General features: G+C 48.5%; 1 protein-coding gene and 1 non-coding gene across 5 annotated transcripts; both read right to left on the reverse strand.

The window, feature by feature from the left end:
• Nucleotides 1-152: 152 nt before the first annotated feature.
• Nucleotides 153-20,539, reverse strand: atg16l1 (ATG16 autophagy related 16-like 1 (S. cerevisiae); the record flags this gene model as incomplete). Of its 4 annotated transcripts, none has more annotated exon segments than XM_034233731.1 (8): nt 153-218; nt 4,495-4,676; nt 5,982-6,051; nt 14,248-14,321; nt 14,431-14,518; nt 17,743-17,836; nt 19,676-19,771; nt 20,362-20,539. In XM_034233731.1, coding segments are annotated over 7 exon segments (668 nt in total), but the record flags the coding sequence as incomplete, so codon positions are not given.
• Nucleotides 5,038-5,299, reverse strand: LOC117557753. The gene has a single exon (XR_004570751.1).
• Nucleotides 20,540-22,275: the final 1,736 nt, after the last annotated feature.

Genomic DNA, 22,275 nt, shown 5'->3' on the forward strand with positions numbered 1-22,275 from the left:
GTGAGGAGTCAGTCAGTCACGTGAGGAGTCAGTCAGTCACGTGAGGAGTCAGTCAGTCACGTGAGGAGTCAGTCAGTCACGTGAGGAGTCAGTCAGTCACGTGAGGAGTCAGTCAGATGACTCCTATATTTATACATAATCTTTATACTGACGGGTCGATGGGCAGCGGCTCCTTGGCGGCGTCGGCCAGCTCCTTCTGCAGCTTAGCCTGTCTGCGCCTACACACACACACACACGCACACAAAAGGAGTGTAATTATCATTGTGGCCATAAGGCTGCAGGAGTGCGTGTGTAAAAGGAAATGCTCATTAATGCTCAATATCAAACGTGATGAAACTACTCTATAAATCTATATATGGAAAGGCATTTCATGATATTGCGATATATATTGTGCATTGTGATATATAACATGTATCGTGATATGTATTGTGTCGTGATATATACCGTGATATGTATTGCGATACATAGTGTGATATGTATTGTGTATCACGATATATAGTGTGATATGTAGTGTGTACCGTGATACAGTGTGATATGTATTGTGTATCGTGATATATAGTGTGTATCGTGATATACAGTGTGATATGTATTGTGTATCGTGATATGTATTGTGTATCGTGATATATACCGTGATATGTATTGTGTATCGTGATATATACCGTGATATGTGATATATACCGTGATATGTATTGTGTACCGTGATATGTATTGTGTATCGTGATATATACCGTGATATGTATTGTGTATCGTGATATGTATTGTGTATCGTGATATATACCGTGATATGTATTGTGTACCGTGATATAGTGTGATATGTATTGTGTATCGTGATATATACCGTGATATGTATTGTGTATCATGATATGTATTGTGTATCGTGATATATACCGTGATATGTATTGTGTACCGTGATATGTATTGTGTATCGTGATATATAGTGTGTATCGTGATATACAATGTGATATGTATTGTGTATTGTGATATGTATTGTGTATCGTGATATATAGTGTGTATCGTGATATACAATGTGATATGTATTGTGTATCGTGATATATACCGTGATATGTATTGTGTATCGTGATATATAGTGTGTATTGTATCTCCTTGTACACAAACTCGCTCAGATCAGTCATTAGCCCGCATGGTTTTTCATACCACTGCTACGCTGACGACACCCAATTAATTCTGTCCTTTCCTCGCTCAGAGACCCAGGCCGTTGCGCGCATCTCTGCTTGTCTAGCTGACATCTCTCAGTGGATGTCTGATCATCACCTCAAGCTCAACCTTGACAAGACTGAGCTGCTCTTCCTCCCGGGAAAAGATTGTCCAACTCTTGACCTGACAATCAACATCGGCACCTCAGTTGTATCCCCGACTCAGACTGCAAGGAATCTGGGTGTGACCCTAGATAACAACCTGTCCTTCACTGCAAACATCGCTGCTACAACCCGCTGCTGCAGATACACGCTTTACAACATCAGGAGGATACGTCCCCAGCTGACCCAGAAAGCGACTCAGGTTCTGGTCCAGGCTCTCGTCATCTCACGCCTAGACTACTGCAACTCCCTCCTGGCTGGTCTACCTGCATGTGCCATCCGACCTCTGCAGCTCATCCAGAATGCAGCGGCTCGTCTGGTCTTCAACCTTCCTAAATTCTCCCACACCACTCCGCTCCTCCGCTCCCTTCACTGGCTTCCGGTAACTGCTAGAATCCACTTCAAGACACTGGTACTTGCGTACCATGCTGCGAATGGATCTGGCCCTTCCTACATCCAGGACTTGGTTAAACCGTACACCCCAGCGCGTGCACTACGCTCTGCATCAGCCAAACGACTCGCTGCGCCCTCGCTGCGAGGGGGACCCAAGTTCCCATCGGCAAAAACACGTGGGTTTGCTGTCCTGGCTCCAAGATGGTGGAATGAGCTCCCCATTGACATCAGGACAGCAGATAGCTTACACACCTTCCAGACTGAAACTCATCTCTTTCGACTCCACTTCGAGCGTTAGAACTATTAACAAAGCACTTTTATACTAATAAAGGACTGGCTTACCTAAAGCCAGTTGAGTAGCACTTGAAATGTTTTGGCTCTATGAAACCTGATGTACTTTATGATTCTGTTTTCTTCAAGGTTGTATTTTGTTGGTCGAATGTACTTATTGTAAGTCGCTTTGGATAAAAGCGTCAGCTAAATGTAATGTAATGTAATATGTATCGCGATATACAGTGTGATATGTATTGTGTATCGTGATATACAGTGTGATATGTATTGTGTATCGTGATGTATAGTGTATCGTGATATATAGTGTGATATGTATTGTGTATCGTGATATATAGTGTATCGTGATATATAGTGTGATATGTATTGTGTATCGTGATATATAGTGTATTGTGATATATAGTGCGATATGTATAGTGCATCGCGATATATAGTGTATCGTGATATGTAGCGTGATATGTATAACGATATATATTGGGTATCGGCATATATATCTATCCTGCATAGTGATATAAATCGTGTTTCGTGATATACATTGTGTATCGTGATATATATCGTGATATGTATAGTGTGTTCCATAGTGTATCGTGATATAGCCATAACATCATCTCGACCAGCACTAATAACAAGGTGTCCCTCAGTGTGTCTCACCTGGTGTCCCTCTGTGTGTCTCACCTGGTGTCCCTCTGTGTCTCACCTGGTGTCCCTCTGTGTCTCACCTGGTGTCCCTCTGTGTCTCACCTGGTGTCCTTCTGTGTCTCACCTGGTGTCCCTCTGTGTGTCTCACCTGGTGTCCCTCTGTGTGTCTCACCTGGTGTCCCTCTGTGTCTCACCTGGTGTCCCTCTGTGTCTCACCTGGTGTCCCTCTGTGTGTCTCACCTGGTGTCCCTCTGTGTCTCACCTGGTGTCCCTCTGTGTGTCTCACCTGGTGTCCCTCTGTGTGTCTCACCTGGTGTCCCTCTGTGTGCCTCACCTGGTGTCCCTCTGTGTGCCTCACCTGGTGTCCCCTGTGTGTCTCACCTGGTGTCCCTCTGTGTGTCTCACCTGGTGTCCCTCTGTGTCTCCCCTGGTGTCCCTCTGTGTCTCACCTGGTGTCCCTCTGTGTCTCACCTGGTGTCCCTCTGTGTCTCACCTGGTGTCCCCTCTGTGTCTCACCTGGTGTCCCTCTGTGGTGTCTCACCTGGTGTCCCTCTGTGGTGTCTCATCACCTAGTGTCCCTCTGTGTGTCTCAGTGTCTCACCTGGTGTCCCTCTGTGTGTCTCACCTGGTGTCCCTCTGTGTGTCCTCACCTGGTGTCCCTCAGTGTGGTCTCACCTGGTGTCCCTCAGTGTGCCTCACCTGGTGTCCCTCTGTGTGCCTCACCTGGTGTCCCTCTGTGTGCCTCACCTGGTGTCCCTCTGTGTGCCTCACCTGGTGTCCCTCTGTGTGTCTCACCTGGTGTCCCTCTGTGTGTCTCACCTGTGTGCCTCACCTGGTGTCCCTCTGTGTGCCTCACCTGGTGTCCCTCTGTGTGTCTCACCTGGTGTCCTTCTGTCTCACCTGGTGTCCCTCTGTGTGTCTCACCTGGTGTCCTTCTGTCTCACCTGGTGTCTCACCTGGGTGTCCCTCTGTGTGTCTCACCTGGTGTCCCTCAGTGTGTCTCACCTGGTGTCCCTCTGTGTGTCTCACCTGGTGTCCCTCAGTGTGTCTCACCTGGTGTCCCTCTGTGTGCCTCACCTGGTGTCCTTCTGTCTCACCTGGTGTCCCTCTGTGTGTCTCACCTGGTGTCCCTTCTGTCTCACCTGGTGTCTCACCTGGTGTCCCTCTGTGTGTCTCACCTGGTGTCCCTCTGTGTGCCTCACCTGGTGTCCCTCTGTGTGCCTCACCTGGTGTCCCTCTGTGTGCTTCACCTGGTGTCCCTCTGTGTGCCTCACCTGGTGTCCCTCTGTGTGCCTCACCTGGTGTCCCTCTGTGTGCCTCACCTGGTGTCCCTCTGTGTGTCTCACCTGGTGTCCCTCTGTGTGTCTCACCTGGTGTCCCTCTGTGTGCCTCACCCGGTGTCCCTCTGTGTGTCTCACCCGGTGTCCCTCTGTGTGCCTCACCCGGTGTCCCTCTGTGTGCCTCACCTGGTGTCCCTCTGTGTGCCTCACCTGGTGTCCCTCTGTGTGCCTCACCTGGTGCCCCTCTGTGTGCCTCACCTGGTGTCCCTCTGTGTGTCTCACCTGGTGTCCCTCTGTGTGTCTCACCTGGTGTCCTTCTGTGTGCCTCACCTGGTGTCCCTCTGTGTGCCTCACCTGGTGTCCCTCTGTGTGCCTCACCTGGTGTCCCTCTGTGTGCCTCACCTGGTGTCCCTCTGTGTGCCTCACCTGGTGTCCCTCTGTGTGCCTCACCTGGTGTCCCTCTGTGTGCCTCACCTGGTGTCCCTCTGTGTGTCTCACCTGGTGTCCCTCTGTCTCACCTGGTGCCCCTCTGTCTCACCTGGTGTCCCTCTGTCTCACCTGGTGCCCCTCTGTCTCACCTGGTGTCCTTCTCGTTCTCAGCGTTCAGCTTGTTGGCCTCCTGGCTCTTCTCAGCCATCCAGCGGCAGACCAGCTCCTGATTGTCTTCGGATGTTTTCCTCAGCTTCTCCTCCAGAGCGCAGAAGGTGATCTGCAGGGCGTCGTACTCGTCCTTCAGCGTCTGATTGGCTCGCTCCAGGTCCTCATTAAACAACAACAATGCACCTTTTAATAATAAAACAAGTCCATTTGTCTGCAGCTCAGAGTCCCCAAAGTGTTAGATAGAGATGAAGGGGCTCAGGTGATGGGACATTTACACAATTAGCATCAATTAGCATTATATCTGTACTACAATTAATATCTTGGCAGATCTGGACAGTATCTTAGAGGTTCTGGGGGTTATTGAGGATGCTGAATCCATTTCTGACATTTCCAGGGTGATAAATATCAGTGTGAACCAGAAGAGGACAGATCTGTGGTCTCGCCTGGAGCATTGAGATCTGTTTGAGAGGAAGGGTCTCTGTAGATGTTCAGGCTAAATAATAAACGTTCATCAGTCTGGGGGTCTCAGGTTGAAAACTGGAGATCATGCCCCACCCCCCCCCCGGCCTCTCGCTGCGTGCTGATTGGTTCTGTTGGATGACATCATCACTGGGCGCCTGCAGGATCTCTGTACAGACTCGCTGTGATGTCACATCCTGTTTGTGATGTCACTTCCTGTCTCAGCAGCTGCTGGGACCATCATGCAGCACTAGAGCATGCTGGGAGCTGAGGCCGGCAGAGGGGATTGTGGGAAATCAGACCTTTTACTTATCATCACCGACCCCGTCTGATCGTCATTGCTCTGTTGCATTGTGGGAAACGTAGGCATGGGTTCCCTCAGGTATATTACTGTATTAGTCTTGCTCTGTTGCATTGTGGGAAACGTAGGCATGGGTTCCCTCAGGTATATTAATGTATTAGTCTTGCTCTGTTGCATTGTGGGAAACGTAGGCATGGGTTCCCTCAGGTATATTAATGTATTAGTATTGCTCTGTTGCATTGTGGGAAACGTAGGCATGGGTTCCCTCAGGTATATTACTGTATTAGTCTTGCTCTGTTGCATTGTGGGAAACGTAGGCATGGGTTCCCTCAGGTATATTAATGTATTAGTCTTGCTCTGTTGCATTGTGGGAAACGTAGATATGGGTTCCCTCAGGTATATTACTGTATTAGTCTTGCTCCGTTGCATTGTGGGAAACGTAGGCATGGGTTCCCTCAGGTATATTAATGTATTAGTATTGCTCTGTTGCATTGTGGGAAACGTAGGCATGGGTTCCCTCAGGTATATTACTGTATTAGTCTTGCTCTGTTGCATTGTGGGAAACGTAGGCATGGGTTCCCTCAGGTATATTAATGTATTAGTCTTGCTCCGTTGCATTGTGGGAAACGTAGGCATGGGTTCCCTCAGGTATATTACTGTATTAGTATTGCGGGAAACATAGGCATGGTGTATTATTCTGCGCACCTGCAGGAGGCCCCTGAGGTCCCGACAGTCCCCCTCCAGGCCGGAGATCTGCTGCTGGTACTGCAACATCCTACACACACACACACACAGGGATGGGAGGGTTACTTTGTAAATGTAATCAGTTACTGATTACTGAATACATGGCTCTGAAAGTAATCCGAATACAGTTAGAGTTACGTGTCTTAAAAAAGTAACGTAATCAGATTACTTTTAGATTACTTTTGGATTACTTTCTTTTTCCATCACAGATGGATGTGTTGGTGAACAGGAGACACAAAAAGCAAAAGGAAACTGAGCGTGTTTTACTGTTTTCATGGCGTATCAAGAGCACAACTGAAACATAGCATCTGAAACGATGCAACAACATAATACACTCTTTGGGGATGCAGCTTGGGATGTGAGGAGTGAGGACACGGCTTAGAACGGGCGTGTCGCCTTCTGTCCTGCCAGTGTTGGCAGGACATGAATTAAAATGTCGAACTCGGACTTCATTTTAAGGACATGTCGGCCAGGGGTGTAGAGCTATATTTGTTTAAGCACCGGATCGGCAAAACAGGAGAGTGTGTGCACCAGTCTGCCTTGATCTATGAATTAATGTCCGTGACTCTCACAGTATCTGCTGCCCGCAGCTGCTTTATAGAAGGAACACCTCCTTCACTTCATGACATCTCTGCAGCACCAGGAGGCAGCGGGAGGGTTCACTCAGCCTCTGAGAAGAGGAGCGCGCCGTGGCTTTCACGCACCGCCTTCACTGTGTTTACCTTCAGAATCATTAGAAAGGCTAAGGAGCGGTGTGTGTGTTTTAACCCCACACACACACACACACACACACACACACACACACACACACACACACACACCACACACACACACACACACACACACACACACACACACACACACACACACACACACACACACACACACACACACACACACACCACACACACACAGCACCACACACACACACACACACACACACACACACACACACACACACACCACAACACACAACACACACACACACACACACCCACCACACACACACACCACACACACACACACACACACACACACACACACACACACACACACACACACACACACACATCACACAACACACACACACACACGCACACACACACACACACACACACACACAGTGCCAGTGAGTGTGTGTGCGAGTGTGTAATGCTGCGTTCACACCGGACGCGATGCGAATATTCACATCGCTCTCATCGCTCGAGTTTCACCGCGGCTGCCAGCTGTGTTTACTCGCATCATTCAAACAAGACGCGCTGGCTCGGGGGCTACAACTACAACAAGATGAACATATCTGACCGTGATTTAATTGTAATACACGTTTAAAAATGATGCCGAAGTAACAACATACTGATACCGGTTAGTAAAAACCATGAATTAATGCTTTGAGTCTGCAGACAGAGGGCAGAGAAAACACCTTTTAAAATGCGTGTTTTCTAAATGGAGATCGGGTCGACCAGGCTAAGCTAACGTTGTATATGCTCATTCCACACTCACAACAACGGCCTACAGACATAAATAAAGCAGCGACTGTATTCGCCATGACACAGACAGGCTGTGGTTTGTACTTGTTTCACTTCTGTACAGTTTCTGAACTGATAAGGATTTCAAGATGGCGCCTGTGTCGGCTCGCCGCACCCTCAGCTCTCTGCCTTTCGCTATCCTGCTTTTGTTGTATGTTTGTCAGAATGTCTCTGCTCTGTTTGAATATGATCGCCAAGCTCTCCCCCCTCCCCCCCCCTCTACTGTCAGATATTCCCACCTACCTGCGCCGGTTGCCCTGCATCATCGAAAGCGCTTTAGGCGACGGGGAAAGCATGGTGGCGCGCTCGTCCATCAAAAAGCACACCTGATGGCATCTTCTGGGACTGATCCACGCCTCGGATGCCGTGGCCCTCCCGCTGCACGCCATCCGAGGGTTCGGTGGATTCGCCCTGTCTTCCCGGAGCTGCGGCCTCTGCTGGGCCCGCTGACAGCTCCGAGTATGTACCGTTTTCTGAACTTCTTCCTCCCGACTGTACTTTCTTCAGCTCCCCCCGTACCACCGGCCGTGGTGGGGGTATAGCTTCAGTGTTTAGAGCTAATCTCTAATGCCGATTGCTTCACCCAGTAACTAGCTATACGCTAGCTTCAAGTTGCAGCTTTTTGAGCTGAACCCGGCCTCGCCTATACTCTGCGCAGTCGTGTATCGTCCGCCAAAGTGCAATAATGATTTCATAACTGACTTCTCTGACTTTCTGTCCGGGATCATGTGAAATATGATTGTGTTTTGATCTGCGGAGACTTTAATGTCCATGTGTGCTGCGAGTCTAAACCTCTGGTTAGGGACTTTTTAAACCTCCTCGACTCTTTCGGTCTCATTCAGTCTGTGGCTGGCCCAACACACGATAAAGGAAACACCTTAGACTTAGTATTATCGTTTGGATTGTCTATCTCTGTGGATGAAATCTGTGCAGGAACGCGTATCTCAGAACATTTACCGGTTCTGTTTACAACCTCGATCCCTTCTGTAGGAGTCGAATCACGTGCTCCTGCGCGTTGTCTGCGTTCAATGAACCCCTTAACTGCCTCACAGTTTTCAGATGCTTTTAATACTTATCCGATCTGTAAATTAGAGGTGAACTGTGCTTTTAGTGCTGATGAGCTTATCTCCATGTTTGATTCGACTAATACTAATACTGGATTCCGTTGCTCCTTTTACGCTTAGACGCAACAAAGTTCTCTCAGAGCCGTGGCTCAACGATTGTACTCGCGCTCTTAGACACGCTTGTAGGCGTGCAGAGAGAAAATGGAAAAAGGATAAACTTCATGTCTCCTTAGAGATCCTTCGTGCTTGCCTCTCCGACTACCAGACGGCAGTCAAAGCCAAAACAGAGCACATTTCTCTGTTCATCTCCAAAAACAGCCATAAACCTCAAGTTCTTTTTAATGTCCTCGACTCGATCATTAATCCTTGTGATGCTTCTCCAATTTTGCCATCAACTACTCTTTGCGATACATTTCTTAAAACTTTTATCGAAAAAGTATCTGCTCTTAGGCTAGCCAACACTAGTGCTACCCCAGATCCTGCTCCCTTTCTGTGCCCTGCTGTCCTCGACCACTTTGAGCCTGTATCCCTCTCCTCTCTCTCAGAAGTAGTCAAGCACCTGCGGCCGACAAACTGCACCTCAGACAGCATTCCCTCTCGCTTCCTTAGAGATGTTTTCGAATCAGTTGGAGCAAGTGTTTTATTGCTTGTAAACACTTCTCTTAGCTCAGGATGTGTCCCAGCTGCCTTCAAACATGCCGTGGTCCAGCCACTACTTAAAAAGAAAAATCTCGATCCCTCCATTCTCGCAAATTTCAGGCCCATCTCCCAGCTACCCTTTTTATCTAAAGCCCTGGAGCGAGTAGTCTACGCCCAGTTGCAGTCGTTTTTAACCATGCATGGTATCCATGAAAAGTTTCAGTCTGGCTTTAAACCCATGCACAGCAATGAAACAGCCCTTTGAAGAGTTTAATGATCTGCTCTTAGCCGCCGACTCAGGCAGCCCAGCTGTCTTGGTGCTGTTAGACCTGACAGCTGCCTTTGACACTGTGGACCATAGCATCCGGTTGTCACGGCTTGAACAGTCCGCAGGCATCACAGGCTCTACTCTTACATGGTTCAGGTCCTACCTGACAGACCATAGCTTCTCAGTGCAGCTAGGTGCCTTCTCCTCTGCCAAAGCCCCTCTTACCTGTGGGGTACCCCAAGGCTCGATTCTGGGCCCCATCCTTTTTCTATTGTACATACTGCCCCTAGGCTCAATTCTCACAAAACACAATATCCCCTTCCATTGTTACGCTGATGATGTACAGATCTATCTGCCTCTCAATCAAAATGCCAACTCACTACAGCAGCTGAAGGACTGCTTAATAGAGATTAAATCCTGGCTGAGCCAAAACTTCCTCACTCTCAACGAGAGCAAGACCGAGGTCATCTTTTTTGGACCCCAATCTCCAGCCTCTCCGGTTGATATTCTGGGCTCCCTCAATAAAAACATCCTCCCATCTGTCATGAACCTTGGAGTGACCTTCAACAGCGCCTTTCAATTTGATAAGCAGGTTAGCACTGTAGTCAAGACCTGCTTTTTCAAAATACCACTATTGGCTAAGACCAAGTCGTTTTTATCTTTTAAAGACCCAGAAAGGGTTATTAACGCCTTTGTTACTTCGAGACTGGATTACTGCAACGCTCTGTATGTGGGTATGGACCAGGCCTCAATTACACGCCTCCAGCTAGTTCAGAACGCAGCTGCACGTCTTCTTACTGGCCATAAAAAGCGCGACCACATCACCCCAACTCTGGCCTCATTGCACTGGCTTCCAGTTCGGTTCAGAATAGATTTTAAACTCCTTTTATTTGTTTTTAAAGCCCTAAATGGGCTGGCTCCGGCCTATATAGCCGAACTCCTCCAGCGCTACACCCCAGGCAGAGCCTTAAGGTCGGCTGATCAGCTGCTGTTGATAGTGCCTAAGACCAGGCTTAAAACCCGAGGGCATGGAGCCTTCGCAGTGGCTGGCCCCAGGCTCTGGAATACTGGGGGTTTTAAATCAATACTTAAAAACTCACTTTTTCTCTTTGGCTTTTGTTAATTATCTATCTATTTATTTATTCATTTAGTTCTTTATTTTAATATTTATAACATAACATAGGATTTCATAAAGTATTTTTAAAATAGTTTATACATTATTCGAATATAGGAATAGTAGATAGGATTACTTAAAATATAGTACCTTATATTTCATCTTTTTTTCCCTTTAGACCCTTACCCACCCCCCATTTCCCCTCTGCTGGTCTATGGCCTTGTAGAGGGTAACGGTCCCCTCTGCTGGTCTATGGCCTTGTAGAGGGTAACGGTCCCCTCTGCTGGTCTATGGCCTTGTAGAGGGTAACGGTCCCCTCTGCTGGTCTATGGCCTTGTAGAGGGTAACGGTCCCCTCTGCTGGTCTATGGCCTTGTAGAGGGTAACGGTCCCCTCTGCTGGTCTATGGCCTTGTAGAGGGTAAAGGTCCCCTCTGCTGGTCTATGGCCTTGTAGAGGGTAACGGTCCCCTCTGCTCGTCTATGGCCTTGTAGAGGGTAACGGTCCCCTCTGCTGGTCTATGGCCTTGTAGAGGGTAACGGTCCCCTCTGCTCGTCTATGGCCTTGTAGAGGGTAACGGTCCCCTCTGCTGGTCTATGGCCTTGTAGAGGGTAACGGTCCCCTCTGCTGGTCTATGGCCTTGTAGAGGGTAACGGTCCCCTCTGCTGGTCTATGGCCTTGTAGAGGGTAACGGCCCCCTCTGCTGGTCTATGGCCTTGTAGAGGGTAACGGTCCCCTCTGCTGGTCTATGGCCTTGTAGAGGGTAACGGTCCCCTCTGCTGGTCTATGGCCTTGTAGAGGGTAACGAGGTACAGAGTCGCTTAGATAAGCGGGGGAGTGCATCTGACGCAGAGATAGGTTGTTGTGCTCCCTCTCTCTGTTTCTTATCTATATCTAATAGAACTGCTCGGGTCTTGATAGATTGAGTGGGGAAGTTCATGAGATCTTTCTAGAGGGTTATCAAGAATAACTTTTATCCAATGACCTTTCCCCTCTCTGTCTGTGTCTGTGTATTCTCTTGTTCCGATTAACCCAGCCAAATCTTTGTTCTTGTTTTGTATCTATATCTACGCCGGGATCCGGAATCGAGGCTGATCCTCTTGCTGTAGTCCTGTGTCTTGGATCCTCTATCCTGAGTTCTGGATTAAGTCGTGGACTTCGGGTCGTGGCTGAACCTGTCTCTGCGGTCCTGCCTTGGGTCTCGTCATGCTGCTTCCCTGATGGCTTCCACAGGATTGTAGCTGACATCCTCGTGGATTCATCTTCTTATTACAGACACATGCATTTCCTAACATTCGGTCTATATGCTGTAACATGTATTATCTCTTGGATTTACACACGGCATCTATTGCACGTCTGTCCGTCCTGGGAGAGGGATCCCTCCTCTATTGCTCTCCCTGAGGTTTCTCCCATGTTCCCTTTAAACTGTGGGTTTTCTCCAGAAGTTTTTCCTTGTACGATGTGAGGGTCTAAGGACAGAGGGTCTGAGGACAGAGGGTCTGAGGACAGAGGGTCTAAGGACAGAGGGTCTAAGGACAGAGGGTCTGAGGACAGAGGGTCTCAAGGACATAGGGGCTAGGGTCTAAAGGACAGAGGGTCTAGGGACAGAGGTCTGAGGACAGAGGGTCTAGAGGACAGAGGGTACTAAGGGACAGAGGGTCTAGAGGACAGAGGGTTTCAGGATGAGGTCTAGGACAGAGGGTCCTAAGGACTAGAGGGTCTAAGGACAGAGGGTCTGAGGACAGTAGGTCTAAGACTAGAGGGTCTGAGGACAGGGTTAGGGTCATGCCTAGGACAGAGGGTCTAAGCCAGAGGTGTCAAGGAAGGACTAGAGGTAAGGACAAGGGAGGACAGAGGGTCTGAGGACAGAGGGTCTATAGGGTACAGATGGTCTAAGGACAGAGGGTCTATATTAGGTCTGAGGACAGAGGGTCTTAAGGACAGAGGGTCTGAGGACAGAGGGTCTAAGGACAGAGGGTCGAGGACAGAGGTCTAAGGACAGAGGGTCTGAGGACTAGAGGGTCTAAGGACAGAGGGTCTGAGGACAGAGGGTCTAAGGACAGAGGGTCTAAGGACAGAGGGTCTAAGGACAGAGGGTCTAAGGACAGAGGGTCTAAGGACAGAGGGTCTGAGGACAGAGGGTCTAAGGACAGAGGGTCTGAGGACAGAGGGTCTAGGGTCAGATGGTCTAAGGACAGAGGGTCTAAGGATAGAGGGTCTAAGGACAGAGGGTCTGAGGACAGAGGGTCTGAGGACAGAGGGTCTAAGGACAGAGGGTCTAAGGATAGAGGGTGTCGTATTTCTCATACTGATATTCTGAACAATCTGTGTTGTTGTATTTGCTGTAAAGTGTCTCTACTGTAGGCTATTTTTATTATATGTTCAGCACTTTGGCTCCACAAAAAATCCTTTATAAATGTGCTATATAAATAAAACTTGATTTGATTTGATTTGATAAGAGGAGCTGTGATCTCTGTGTGCTAACTGCTAACAGCTAACGGCTGATTTTTTCTGGTTGAACGTCAGTGACGGCAGGCTGAGATCCTCACCATTACATTACATATACATTACATTGCATTTAGCTGACGCTTTTATCCAAAGCGACTTACAATAAGTACATTCGACCAACAAAATACAAACTTGAAGAAAACAGAATCATAAAGTACATCAGGCTTCATAGAGCCAAAACATTTCAAGTGCTACTCAACTGGCTTTAGATAAGCCAGTCCTTTGTTAGTATATAAGTGCTTTGTTAATAGTTCTATCGCTCGAAGTGGAGTCGAAAGAGATGAGTTTTCAGTCTGGAAGGTGTGTAAGCTATCTGCCGTCCTGATGTCAATGGGGAGCTCATTCCACCATCTTGGAGCCAGGATAGCAAACCCACGTGTTTCTGCTGATGGGAACTTGGGTCCCCCTCGCAGCGAGGGTGCAGCGAGCCGTTTGGCTGATGCAGAGCGTAGTGCACGCGCTGGGGTGTACGGTTTAACCAAGTCCTGGATGTAGGAAGGGCCAGATCCATTCACAGCATGGTACGCAAGTATCAGTGTCTTGAAGTGGATTCTAGCAGTTACCGGAAGCCAGTGAAGGGAGCGGAGGAGCGGAGTGGTGTGGGAACATTTAGGAAGGTTGAAGACCAGACGAGCCGCTGCATTCTGGATGAGCTGCAGAGGTCGGATGGCACATGCAGGTAGACCAGCCAGGAGGGAGTTGCAGTAGTCTAGGCGTGAGATGACGAGAGCTGATTGGCTTCCGCGAGAACGCGTCATGTGAATTTAACGCTCGAGTTAAAAAAATTAAACTCTCGCGTTTGACGCCGCACCGTTCAATCGCGTGATTCGCGCCGCGTCCACCGCTTCATGTTCGCCGTCGGAGCGAATTCGCGTCTGTCTGCGTCTCTGCATTGACTTTACATGTAATCGCGCCGCCCCCAAACATCGCATCGCGTCCGGTGTGAACGCAGCACACCAGTGTGTGTGTGCAAGTGTGTGTGTGTGTTGTGAGTTAAACAGTGTGAGAGAGTGTGTGTGTGCGAGAGAGAGAGAGAGAGAGCGAGAGAGAGAGTGTGTGTGTGTGTGTGTGTGTGTGTGTGTGTGTGTGTGTGTGTGTGTGTGTGCTTACTTGGCCTCGTTGCTCTGGATTAACTTGTCTTTCTGTTGAATCTGGTTGTTCAGTTCGATCACATTCTGAGCCAGCTGCAGGACGGACACACACACACACAGATATTCAAAGGTGCAGATTAGCTACAGTATAGATATATATTGAAAATATTATCTTATGGCTTGTGTGTGAGTGAGTGTGTACCTCTCCTCTCTTCTTGTGCAGCTCTGTCAGCTCCTCCTGGTGTCTGATCCTCATCAGAGACACCTCCTGCTGCAGCGACCCGTCTGACCTGAGGGGACCAATAGGGTTAGACCCGTCTGACCTGAGGGGACCAATAGAGTTAGACCCGTCTGACCTGAGGGGACCAATAGGGTTAGACCCGTCTGACCTGAGGGGACCAATAGAGTTAGACCCGTCTGACCTGAGGGGACCAATAGGGTTAGACCCGTCTGACCTGAGGGGACCAATAGGGTTAGACCCGTCTGACCTGAGGGGACCAATAGGGTTAGACCCGTCTGACCTGAGGGGACCAATAGGGTTAGACCCGTCTGACCTGAGGGGACCAATAGGGTTAGACCCGTCTGACCTGAGGGGACCAATAGGGTTAGACCCGTCTGACCTGAGGGGACCAATAGGGTTAGACCCGTCTGACCTGAGGGGACCAATAGGGTTAGACCCGTCTGACCTGAGGGGACCAATAGGGTTAGACCCGTCTGACCTGAGGGGACCAATAGGGTTAGACCCGTCTGACCTGAGGGGACCAATAGGGTTAGACCCGTCTGACCTGAGCGGACCAATAGGGTTAGACCCGTCTGACCTGAGGGGACCAATAGGGTTAGACCCGTCTGACCTGAGGGGACCAATAGGGTTAGACCCGTCTGACCTGAGGGGACCAATAGGGTTAGACCCGTCTGACCTGAGGGGACCAATAGGGTTAGACCCGTCTGACCTAAGGGGACCAATAGGGTTAGACCCGTCTGACCTGAGGGGACAAATAGGGTTAAAGCTGTCTAACCTGAGGGGACCAATAGGGTTAAAGCTGTCTGACCTGAGGGGACCAATAGGGTTAAAGCTGTCTGACCTGAGGGGACCAATAGGGTTAAAGCTGTCTGACCTGAGGGGACCAATAAGGTTAGACCCGTCTGACCTGAGGGGACCAATAGGGTTAGACCCGTCTGACCTGAGGGGACCAATAGGGTTAAAGCTGTCTGACCTGAGGGGACCAATAGGGTTAAAGCTGTCTGACCTGAGGGGACCAATAGGGTTAAAGCTGTCTGACCTGAGGGGACCAATAGGGTTAAAGCTGTCTGACCTGAGGGGACCAATAGAACAGTGCAACTCCTTCCTCTCGTTTTTCCAAACCAACATCAGCAACATTTACAGCAATCTGACACCCTCATCAGCACCCCCATCTCCCCTCCTGGCTCCCCCCCCTTCACCTCACAGCCCCTGTCCCACTTCTCCCCTGTGACCCCCATGCAACTGTCCCACTTCATGACTGGAATTAACTCCACCTGCACACTTGACCCAATGCCCTCCAAATGTGTTAAAGAGAGCCTCCCTGCCATCTCCCAACTCATCGCCACCATCATTAACTCCTCCCTCAGATCTGGATCAGTTACATTACATTGCATTTAGCTGACGCTTTTATCCAAAGCGACTTACAATAAGTACATTCGACCAGGAAGACACAACCTTGAAGAAAACAGAATCATATAAGTACATCAGGTTTCATAGAGCCAAACATTTCAAGTGCTACTCAACTGGCTTTAGATAAGCCAGTCCTTTATTAGTATATAAGTGCTTTGTTAATAGTTCTATCGCTCGAAGTGGAGTCGAAAGAGATGAGTTTTCAGTTTGCGCCGGAAGATGTGCAAGCTATCTGCTGTCCTGATGTCAATGGGGAGCTTGTCAGTTCCCCCCTCTCTCAAACTGGCTGCTGTCACACCCATTCTCAGAAGACCTGGACTCACACCTGACATCATGTCCAACTTCCGGCCCATCTCAAATCTCCCCTTTCTGTCAAAAATACTAGAACGTGTCGTTGCCTCACAACTTAAAGCCCACCTCAGCTCCAATGATCTCTTTGAGCCATTTCAATCCGGTTTCCGATGAAAACACAGCACAGAAACAGCTCTTCTCAAAATCACAAACGACCTCCTCCTCTCCTCTGACTCCGGCAACCTGAACATCCTCCTCCTCCTCGACCTTACCGCAGCATTCGACACCATCAACCACGCCATCCTGCTGTCCCTCCTCGAATCATCACCGACACTGCACTCTCCTGGCTGAAATCCTACCTCACCGACAGACATCGGTTTATCAACAACTGCACCTCCTCCACTGCTCCTCTGTCCCAAGGCGTCCCCCAGGGTTCGGTGCTTGGCCCCCTCCTCTTCATCCTCTACATGCTCTCCCTTGGCAAAATCATTCGTCGCCACAACCTTCAATTTCACTGCTACGCCGATGACATCCAACTTTATATCTCAACAAAAACCATCCCCCCCACAACACACTCCACTCTCACCAACTGTCTCTCAGAAATAAAAGCATGGATGCAAACAAACTATCTCCAACTGAACAGTGCCAAATCAGACATCGGCCCCCCATCCCGTATCAAAGACATCCAGAATTTCAACTTCACCATTGACAGCCACACTCTATCTCCCCCCCTCACACTCTATCTCCCCCCCCCTCACATCCGCAACCTCGGAGTCATCTTCGACAGTCAGCTCAAATTCAACCACCACATCAATCACATCACCAGCACCGCCTTTTTCCACCTCAAAAACATTGCCCGTCTCCGCCCATCACTCTCCTCCTCTGCTGCTGAGACCCTGATTCATGCATTCATCACGACTCGACTACTGCAATAGCATCCTCTACGGCAGACCATCCAACCTAATCAATAAACTCCAACATATCCAGAACTCTGCTGCCCGCCTCCTCACCCACACCCGCTCCCGAGACCACATCACTCCGTCCTCCAGAACCTCCACTGGCTCCATCCCCACCCGCACCAATCACCTGACCTGGGGGGACAGAGCCTTCTCCGTCGCTGCCCCCTCCCTCTGGAACTCACTCCCCCAACCCATCAGAGACTACACTGACCTCACCACCTTCAAAACACTCTCAAAACACTCACCTCTTCAATCTGGCTTTTAATGTGTGATTGTTTTTGTATTATTTGACTTTAACTTTAACTATATATTTATTTGTTGTTCCTTCCTTTTCTTTTCCCTTCACTATATCTGTAAAGCGTCTTTGAGCACCTGTAAAAGCGCTAACAAATTACATCTATTATTATTATTATTAATAATAGGGTTAAAGCTGTCTGACCTGAGGGGACCAATAGGGTTAAAGCTGTCTGACCTGAGGGGACCAATAGGGTTAAAGCTGTCTGACCTGAGGGGACCAATAGGGTTAAAGCTGTCTGACCTGAGGGGACCAATAGGGTTAAAGTTCATATATTTATGATGTTATTTATATGTATCTATGTCTCAGGGTCCTCACCCGCCCTCGTGTCCTCGCTGCAGCTCATATTTATCAGCCTGATATCTTTCAGAGAGGACGGCCTGCAGGTCTGACTTCTCCAGGAGACGAGTATCTGAGGGACAGACAGGTGAGAGACAGACAGGTTACAGACAGGTGAGAGACAGAGAGGTGAGAGACAGACATGTGAGAGACAGACAGGTGAGAGACAGACAGGTGAGAGACAGACAGGTGAGAGACAGACAGGTGAGAGACAGACAGGTGAGAGACAGAGAGGTGAGAGACAGAGATGTGAGAGACAGAGAGGTGAGACACAGAGATGTGAGAGACAGAGATGTGAGAGACAGAGATGTGAGAGACAGAGAGGTGAGAGACAGAGAGGTGAGAGACAGACAGGTTACAGACAGGTGAGAGACAGAGAGGTGAGAGACAGACATGTGAGAGACAGACAGGTGAGAGACAGACAGGTGAGAGACAGACAGGTGAGAGACAGACAGGTGAGAGACAGACAGGTGAGAGACAGAGAGGTGAGAGACAGAGATGTGAGAGACAGAGATGTGAGAGACAGAGATGTGAGAGACAGAGATGTGAGAGACAGAGAGGTGAGAGAGAGACAGGTGAGACAGAGATGTGAGAGACAGACAGGTGAGAGACAGAGAGGTGAGAGACAGAGAGGTGAGAGAGAGACAGGTGAGACAGAGATGTGAGAGACAGACAGGTGAGAGACAGAGAGGTGAGAGACAGAGAGGTGAGAGACAGAGAGGTGAGAGACAGAGGGACATAGAGGTGAGAGACAGAGAGGTGCGAGACAGAGAGACAGAGAGGTGAGAGACAGAGAGGTGAGAGACAGACAGGTGAGAAACAGAGATGTGAGAGACAGACAGGTGAGAGACAGACAGGTGAGAGACAGAGAGGTGAGAGACAGAGAGGTGAGAGACAGAGATGTGAGAGACAGAGATGTGAGAGACAGAGATGTGAGAGACAGAGATGTGAGAGACAGAGAGGTGAGAGACAGAGAGGTGAGAGACAGAGAGGTGAGAGACAGAGATGTGAGAGACAGAGAGGTGAGAGACAGAGATGTGAGAGACAGACAGGTGAGAGAGAGACAGGTGAGAGACAGACAGGAGACATACAGGTGAGAGACAGACAGATGAGAGAGAGACAGACAGGTGAGAGACAGACAGGTTAGAGAAAGACAGACAGGTGAGAGAGAGATGGACAGGTTAGAGAGAGACATACAGGTGAGACAGAGATGTGAGAGACAGAGAGGTGAGAGACAGAGAGGTGAGAGAGAGACAGGTGAGAGACAGACAGGTGAGAGAGAGACAGGTGAGAGAGAGACAGGAGACATACAGGTGAGAGAGAGACAGGTGAGAGAGAGACAGGAGACATACAGGTGAGAGACAGACAGATGACAGAGAGATGGACAGGTGAGAGAGAGATGGACAGGTTAGAGAGAGACAGACAGGAGACATACAGGTGAGAGACAGACAGATGACAGAGAGACAGACAGGTGAGAGAGAGATGGACAGGTTAGAGAGAGACAGACAGGTGAGAGAGAGATGGACAGGTTAGAGAAAGACAGACAGGTGAGAGAGAGATGGACAGGTGAGAGAGAGATGGACAGGTGAGAGAGAGACAGACAGGTTAGAGAGAGACAGACAGGTTAGAGAGAGATGGACAGGTGAGAGAGAGATGGACAGGTTAGAGAAAGACAGACAGGTTAGAGAAAGACAGACAGGTGAGAGAGAGATGGACAGGTGAGAGAAAGACAGACAGGTTAGAGAAAGACAGACAGGTGAGAGAGAGATGGACAGGTGAGAGAGAGACAGACAGGTGAGAGAGAGATGGACAGGTTAGAGAAAGACAGACAGGTTAGAGAGAGACAGACAGGTTAGAGAGAGACAGACAGCTGAGAGACAGACAGGTTAGAGAGAGACAGACAGGTCCTCACACTGGTGGATGAGCTCCTCGAAGGCTTGTCTCTGGACTCGGTCTCTCTGCTTCAGCTGATCGGAGACATGTCTCCTCCACACACACTGCTCCATACCTACCTACACACACACACACACACACACACACACACACACACACACACACACACACACACACACACACAACACACACACACACACACACACACACACACACACACACACACACACACACACACACACACACACACACACACACACACACACACCACACACACACACACACACACACACACACACACACACACAGCACACACACACACACACACACACCACACACACACAACACACACACACACACACACACACACACACACACACACACACACACACACACACACACACACACACACACACACACACACACACGTTAGCTTCCCTCTGTTAGCATGTGATGCTAAAGGAACAACAAACAGGAAGACAGCCGGCTGCTAACATGCTAACCTGCTAACGTGCTAATCTGTGGTTAAAGGACCTCAGTGAGATGATAGGCAGCATGTCGGCTGTTTACCTGTGTGTTTACTTGTTGACAACACACCCGTGACTCGACATGTTGCTAGCGGCTAAGCTAACAACATGTCTAACAACAAAGTTTTAACCGGGTGAATAATGCTAACTGTGTTTAATGTGAACTGAGACCTCCTGCCTGATCCCCGGCGTCCCGCTGCGACTCTCTCAGAAGCTGAACAAACTGAAGAAACGGAAGAAACTGGATCCTGGTTCTGGTTCCTCACTGCAACGTGCCGCCATTTTGGCTCAAACACACACTTCCGGGATAGTCACGTGGTCCTGACGACGACATTTTTTCTCCAACTTTATTGTACAATTTTTCAAAAACATCAGAAAAAGGCACATCAGTGATCATTTAGTTCAAATTGATAGATACATATATATATATATATATATATATATGTATATATACATAAGGAGGCGTGTGGCGTAGTGAGTTGTCCGTAGGTGCTCGGATCAGGGGGTCACAGGTTCAAACCCCACTGCAGTCAGCATGTCGTTGTGTCCCTGAGACACTTCACCCCAGGGGCGGTTCTAGGGGGGGCCAGTGCCCAACACTGACCTCTGACCCCCCTGTGGCCCCCCTAACAATGAAAAGTTTTTTTTTTTTTTTAAATGTATATTTTCTGGTACTCGGTTTGCCAAAAAACGCAGGATTTTGTTTCTGTAATGTGAGATTGTGCAGACACCCTTATGTAAAGTAGAGATGTAACTGTTCATTTCCTTTATTTTTATATAAATATGGTGTTAGTGCAAACATTGCACTATAACTTAAGCTGAAGCTAACAGTAATAACTATAAGATCTATCTGAAATAAATAAGTGTACTGAAACAAATACCAATAACTGTATTGCATTGTTTTCTTATGCGCAATTACTACATACTGTCTAGTTCTCTTTTTCGTCCTGCATTTATTGTGCCCGCCTCAGAAAATAACTGGCCCCCCAGTGGCCCCCCCCAGTCAAATTGGTCTAGAACCGCCACTGCTTCACCCCAAAGTGCTCCTGTGGGGATTGCCCACAGTATTGAGTATGTAAGTCGCTTTGGATAAAAGCGTCTAACAAGTAACATGTAATGTAATGGGAGAAGGGGGTAAGTTGAGCCAGTGGGTAAGTTAAACCCACCATATGATGAATTGGAAATGGGGGACCCTGATGTAAACAAGACGAAAGTCTTTCTCTGGTCTGCATCCCCTTAACAATTGTATGTTTTGAGCTGTACTGTACTGTACCCAATATACAAGCTGTTAATAAACTTGTCAATCAATTCAATCAATCAATCCCCTGTAACCAGGCAACGCTTTATAGTTGTAATCACGTGACCAGAAATTATGCAAGCTCCTCCCATTTCTCTTTGGCTGTGACAGAGGCAAGGCAAGGCAAGGCAAGTTTATTTATATAGCAACACAAGGCAATTCAAAGTGCTTTACAAAAAATGAAAGACATTAAGAAAATGGCATTTAAAATCAGTCATTAAAAAGAAAAGCTAATAAAATAAACATTAAAAGAAAAAATACATGGATAAAAGTTACAGTGCAGTCTAGATATGAATAGTTCAATTAAAAGCAGAGACAAAAAGAAAAGTCTTTAGTCTGGATAGAAAAGTATTTAGCCTTACAGAGGGTTTTTTCTCAATGTCGAGGGAGCTTGCTTGGTAGGACATGTCTTCCAAGTCACTTCCTTCAGAAGCGAGGCAAGAATCCTTCCTAGCCTCGGAAAACAAAGAATGGTGGAACAGGCTAACAAGTGTACGTCATATGCAAGGCCCCGCCTTAAATGGAGCGAGATTTCCGCCAAAGATTTGGAAATTGAACAGTCCTTCGGCGGCACTCAATGACGTAAATAGTGGCTCTGGAGCAGCCTTCCTCGACATTGAGAAGCACCCTAGGGCAAGTTGAGAGCCACAAGACCACTTTTTTTTAAGAAGTAATATTTTCACTGCCCATCCATCCATCTTCTCCCGCTTATCCGTGGTCGGGTCGCGGAGATATCAGTTCCAGCAGAGAGCCCCAAACTTTCTTTTCCCTGGCGACATCAAACAGCTCTGACTG

The sequence above is a fragment of the Gymnodraco acuticeps genome, unplaced genomic scaffold (assembly GCF_902827175.1).
Source record: "Gymnodraco acuticeps unplaced genomic scaffold, fGymAcu1.1, whole genome shotgun sequence".
Taxonomy (NCBI): domain Eukaryota; kingdom Metazoa; phylum Chordata; class Actinopteri; order Perciformes; family Bathydraconidae; genus Gymnodraco; species Gymnodraco acuticeps.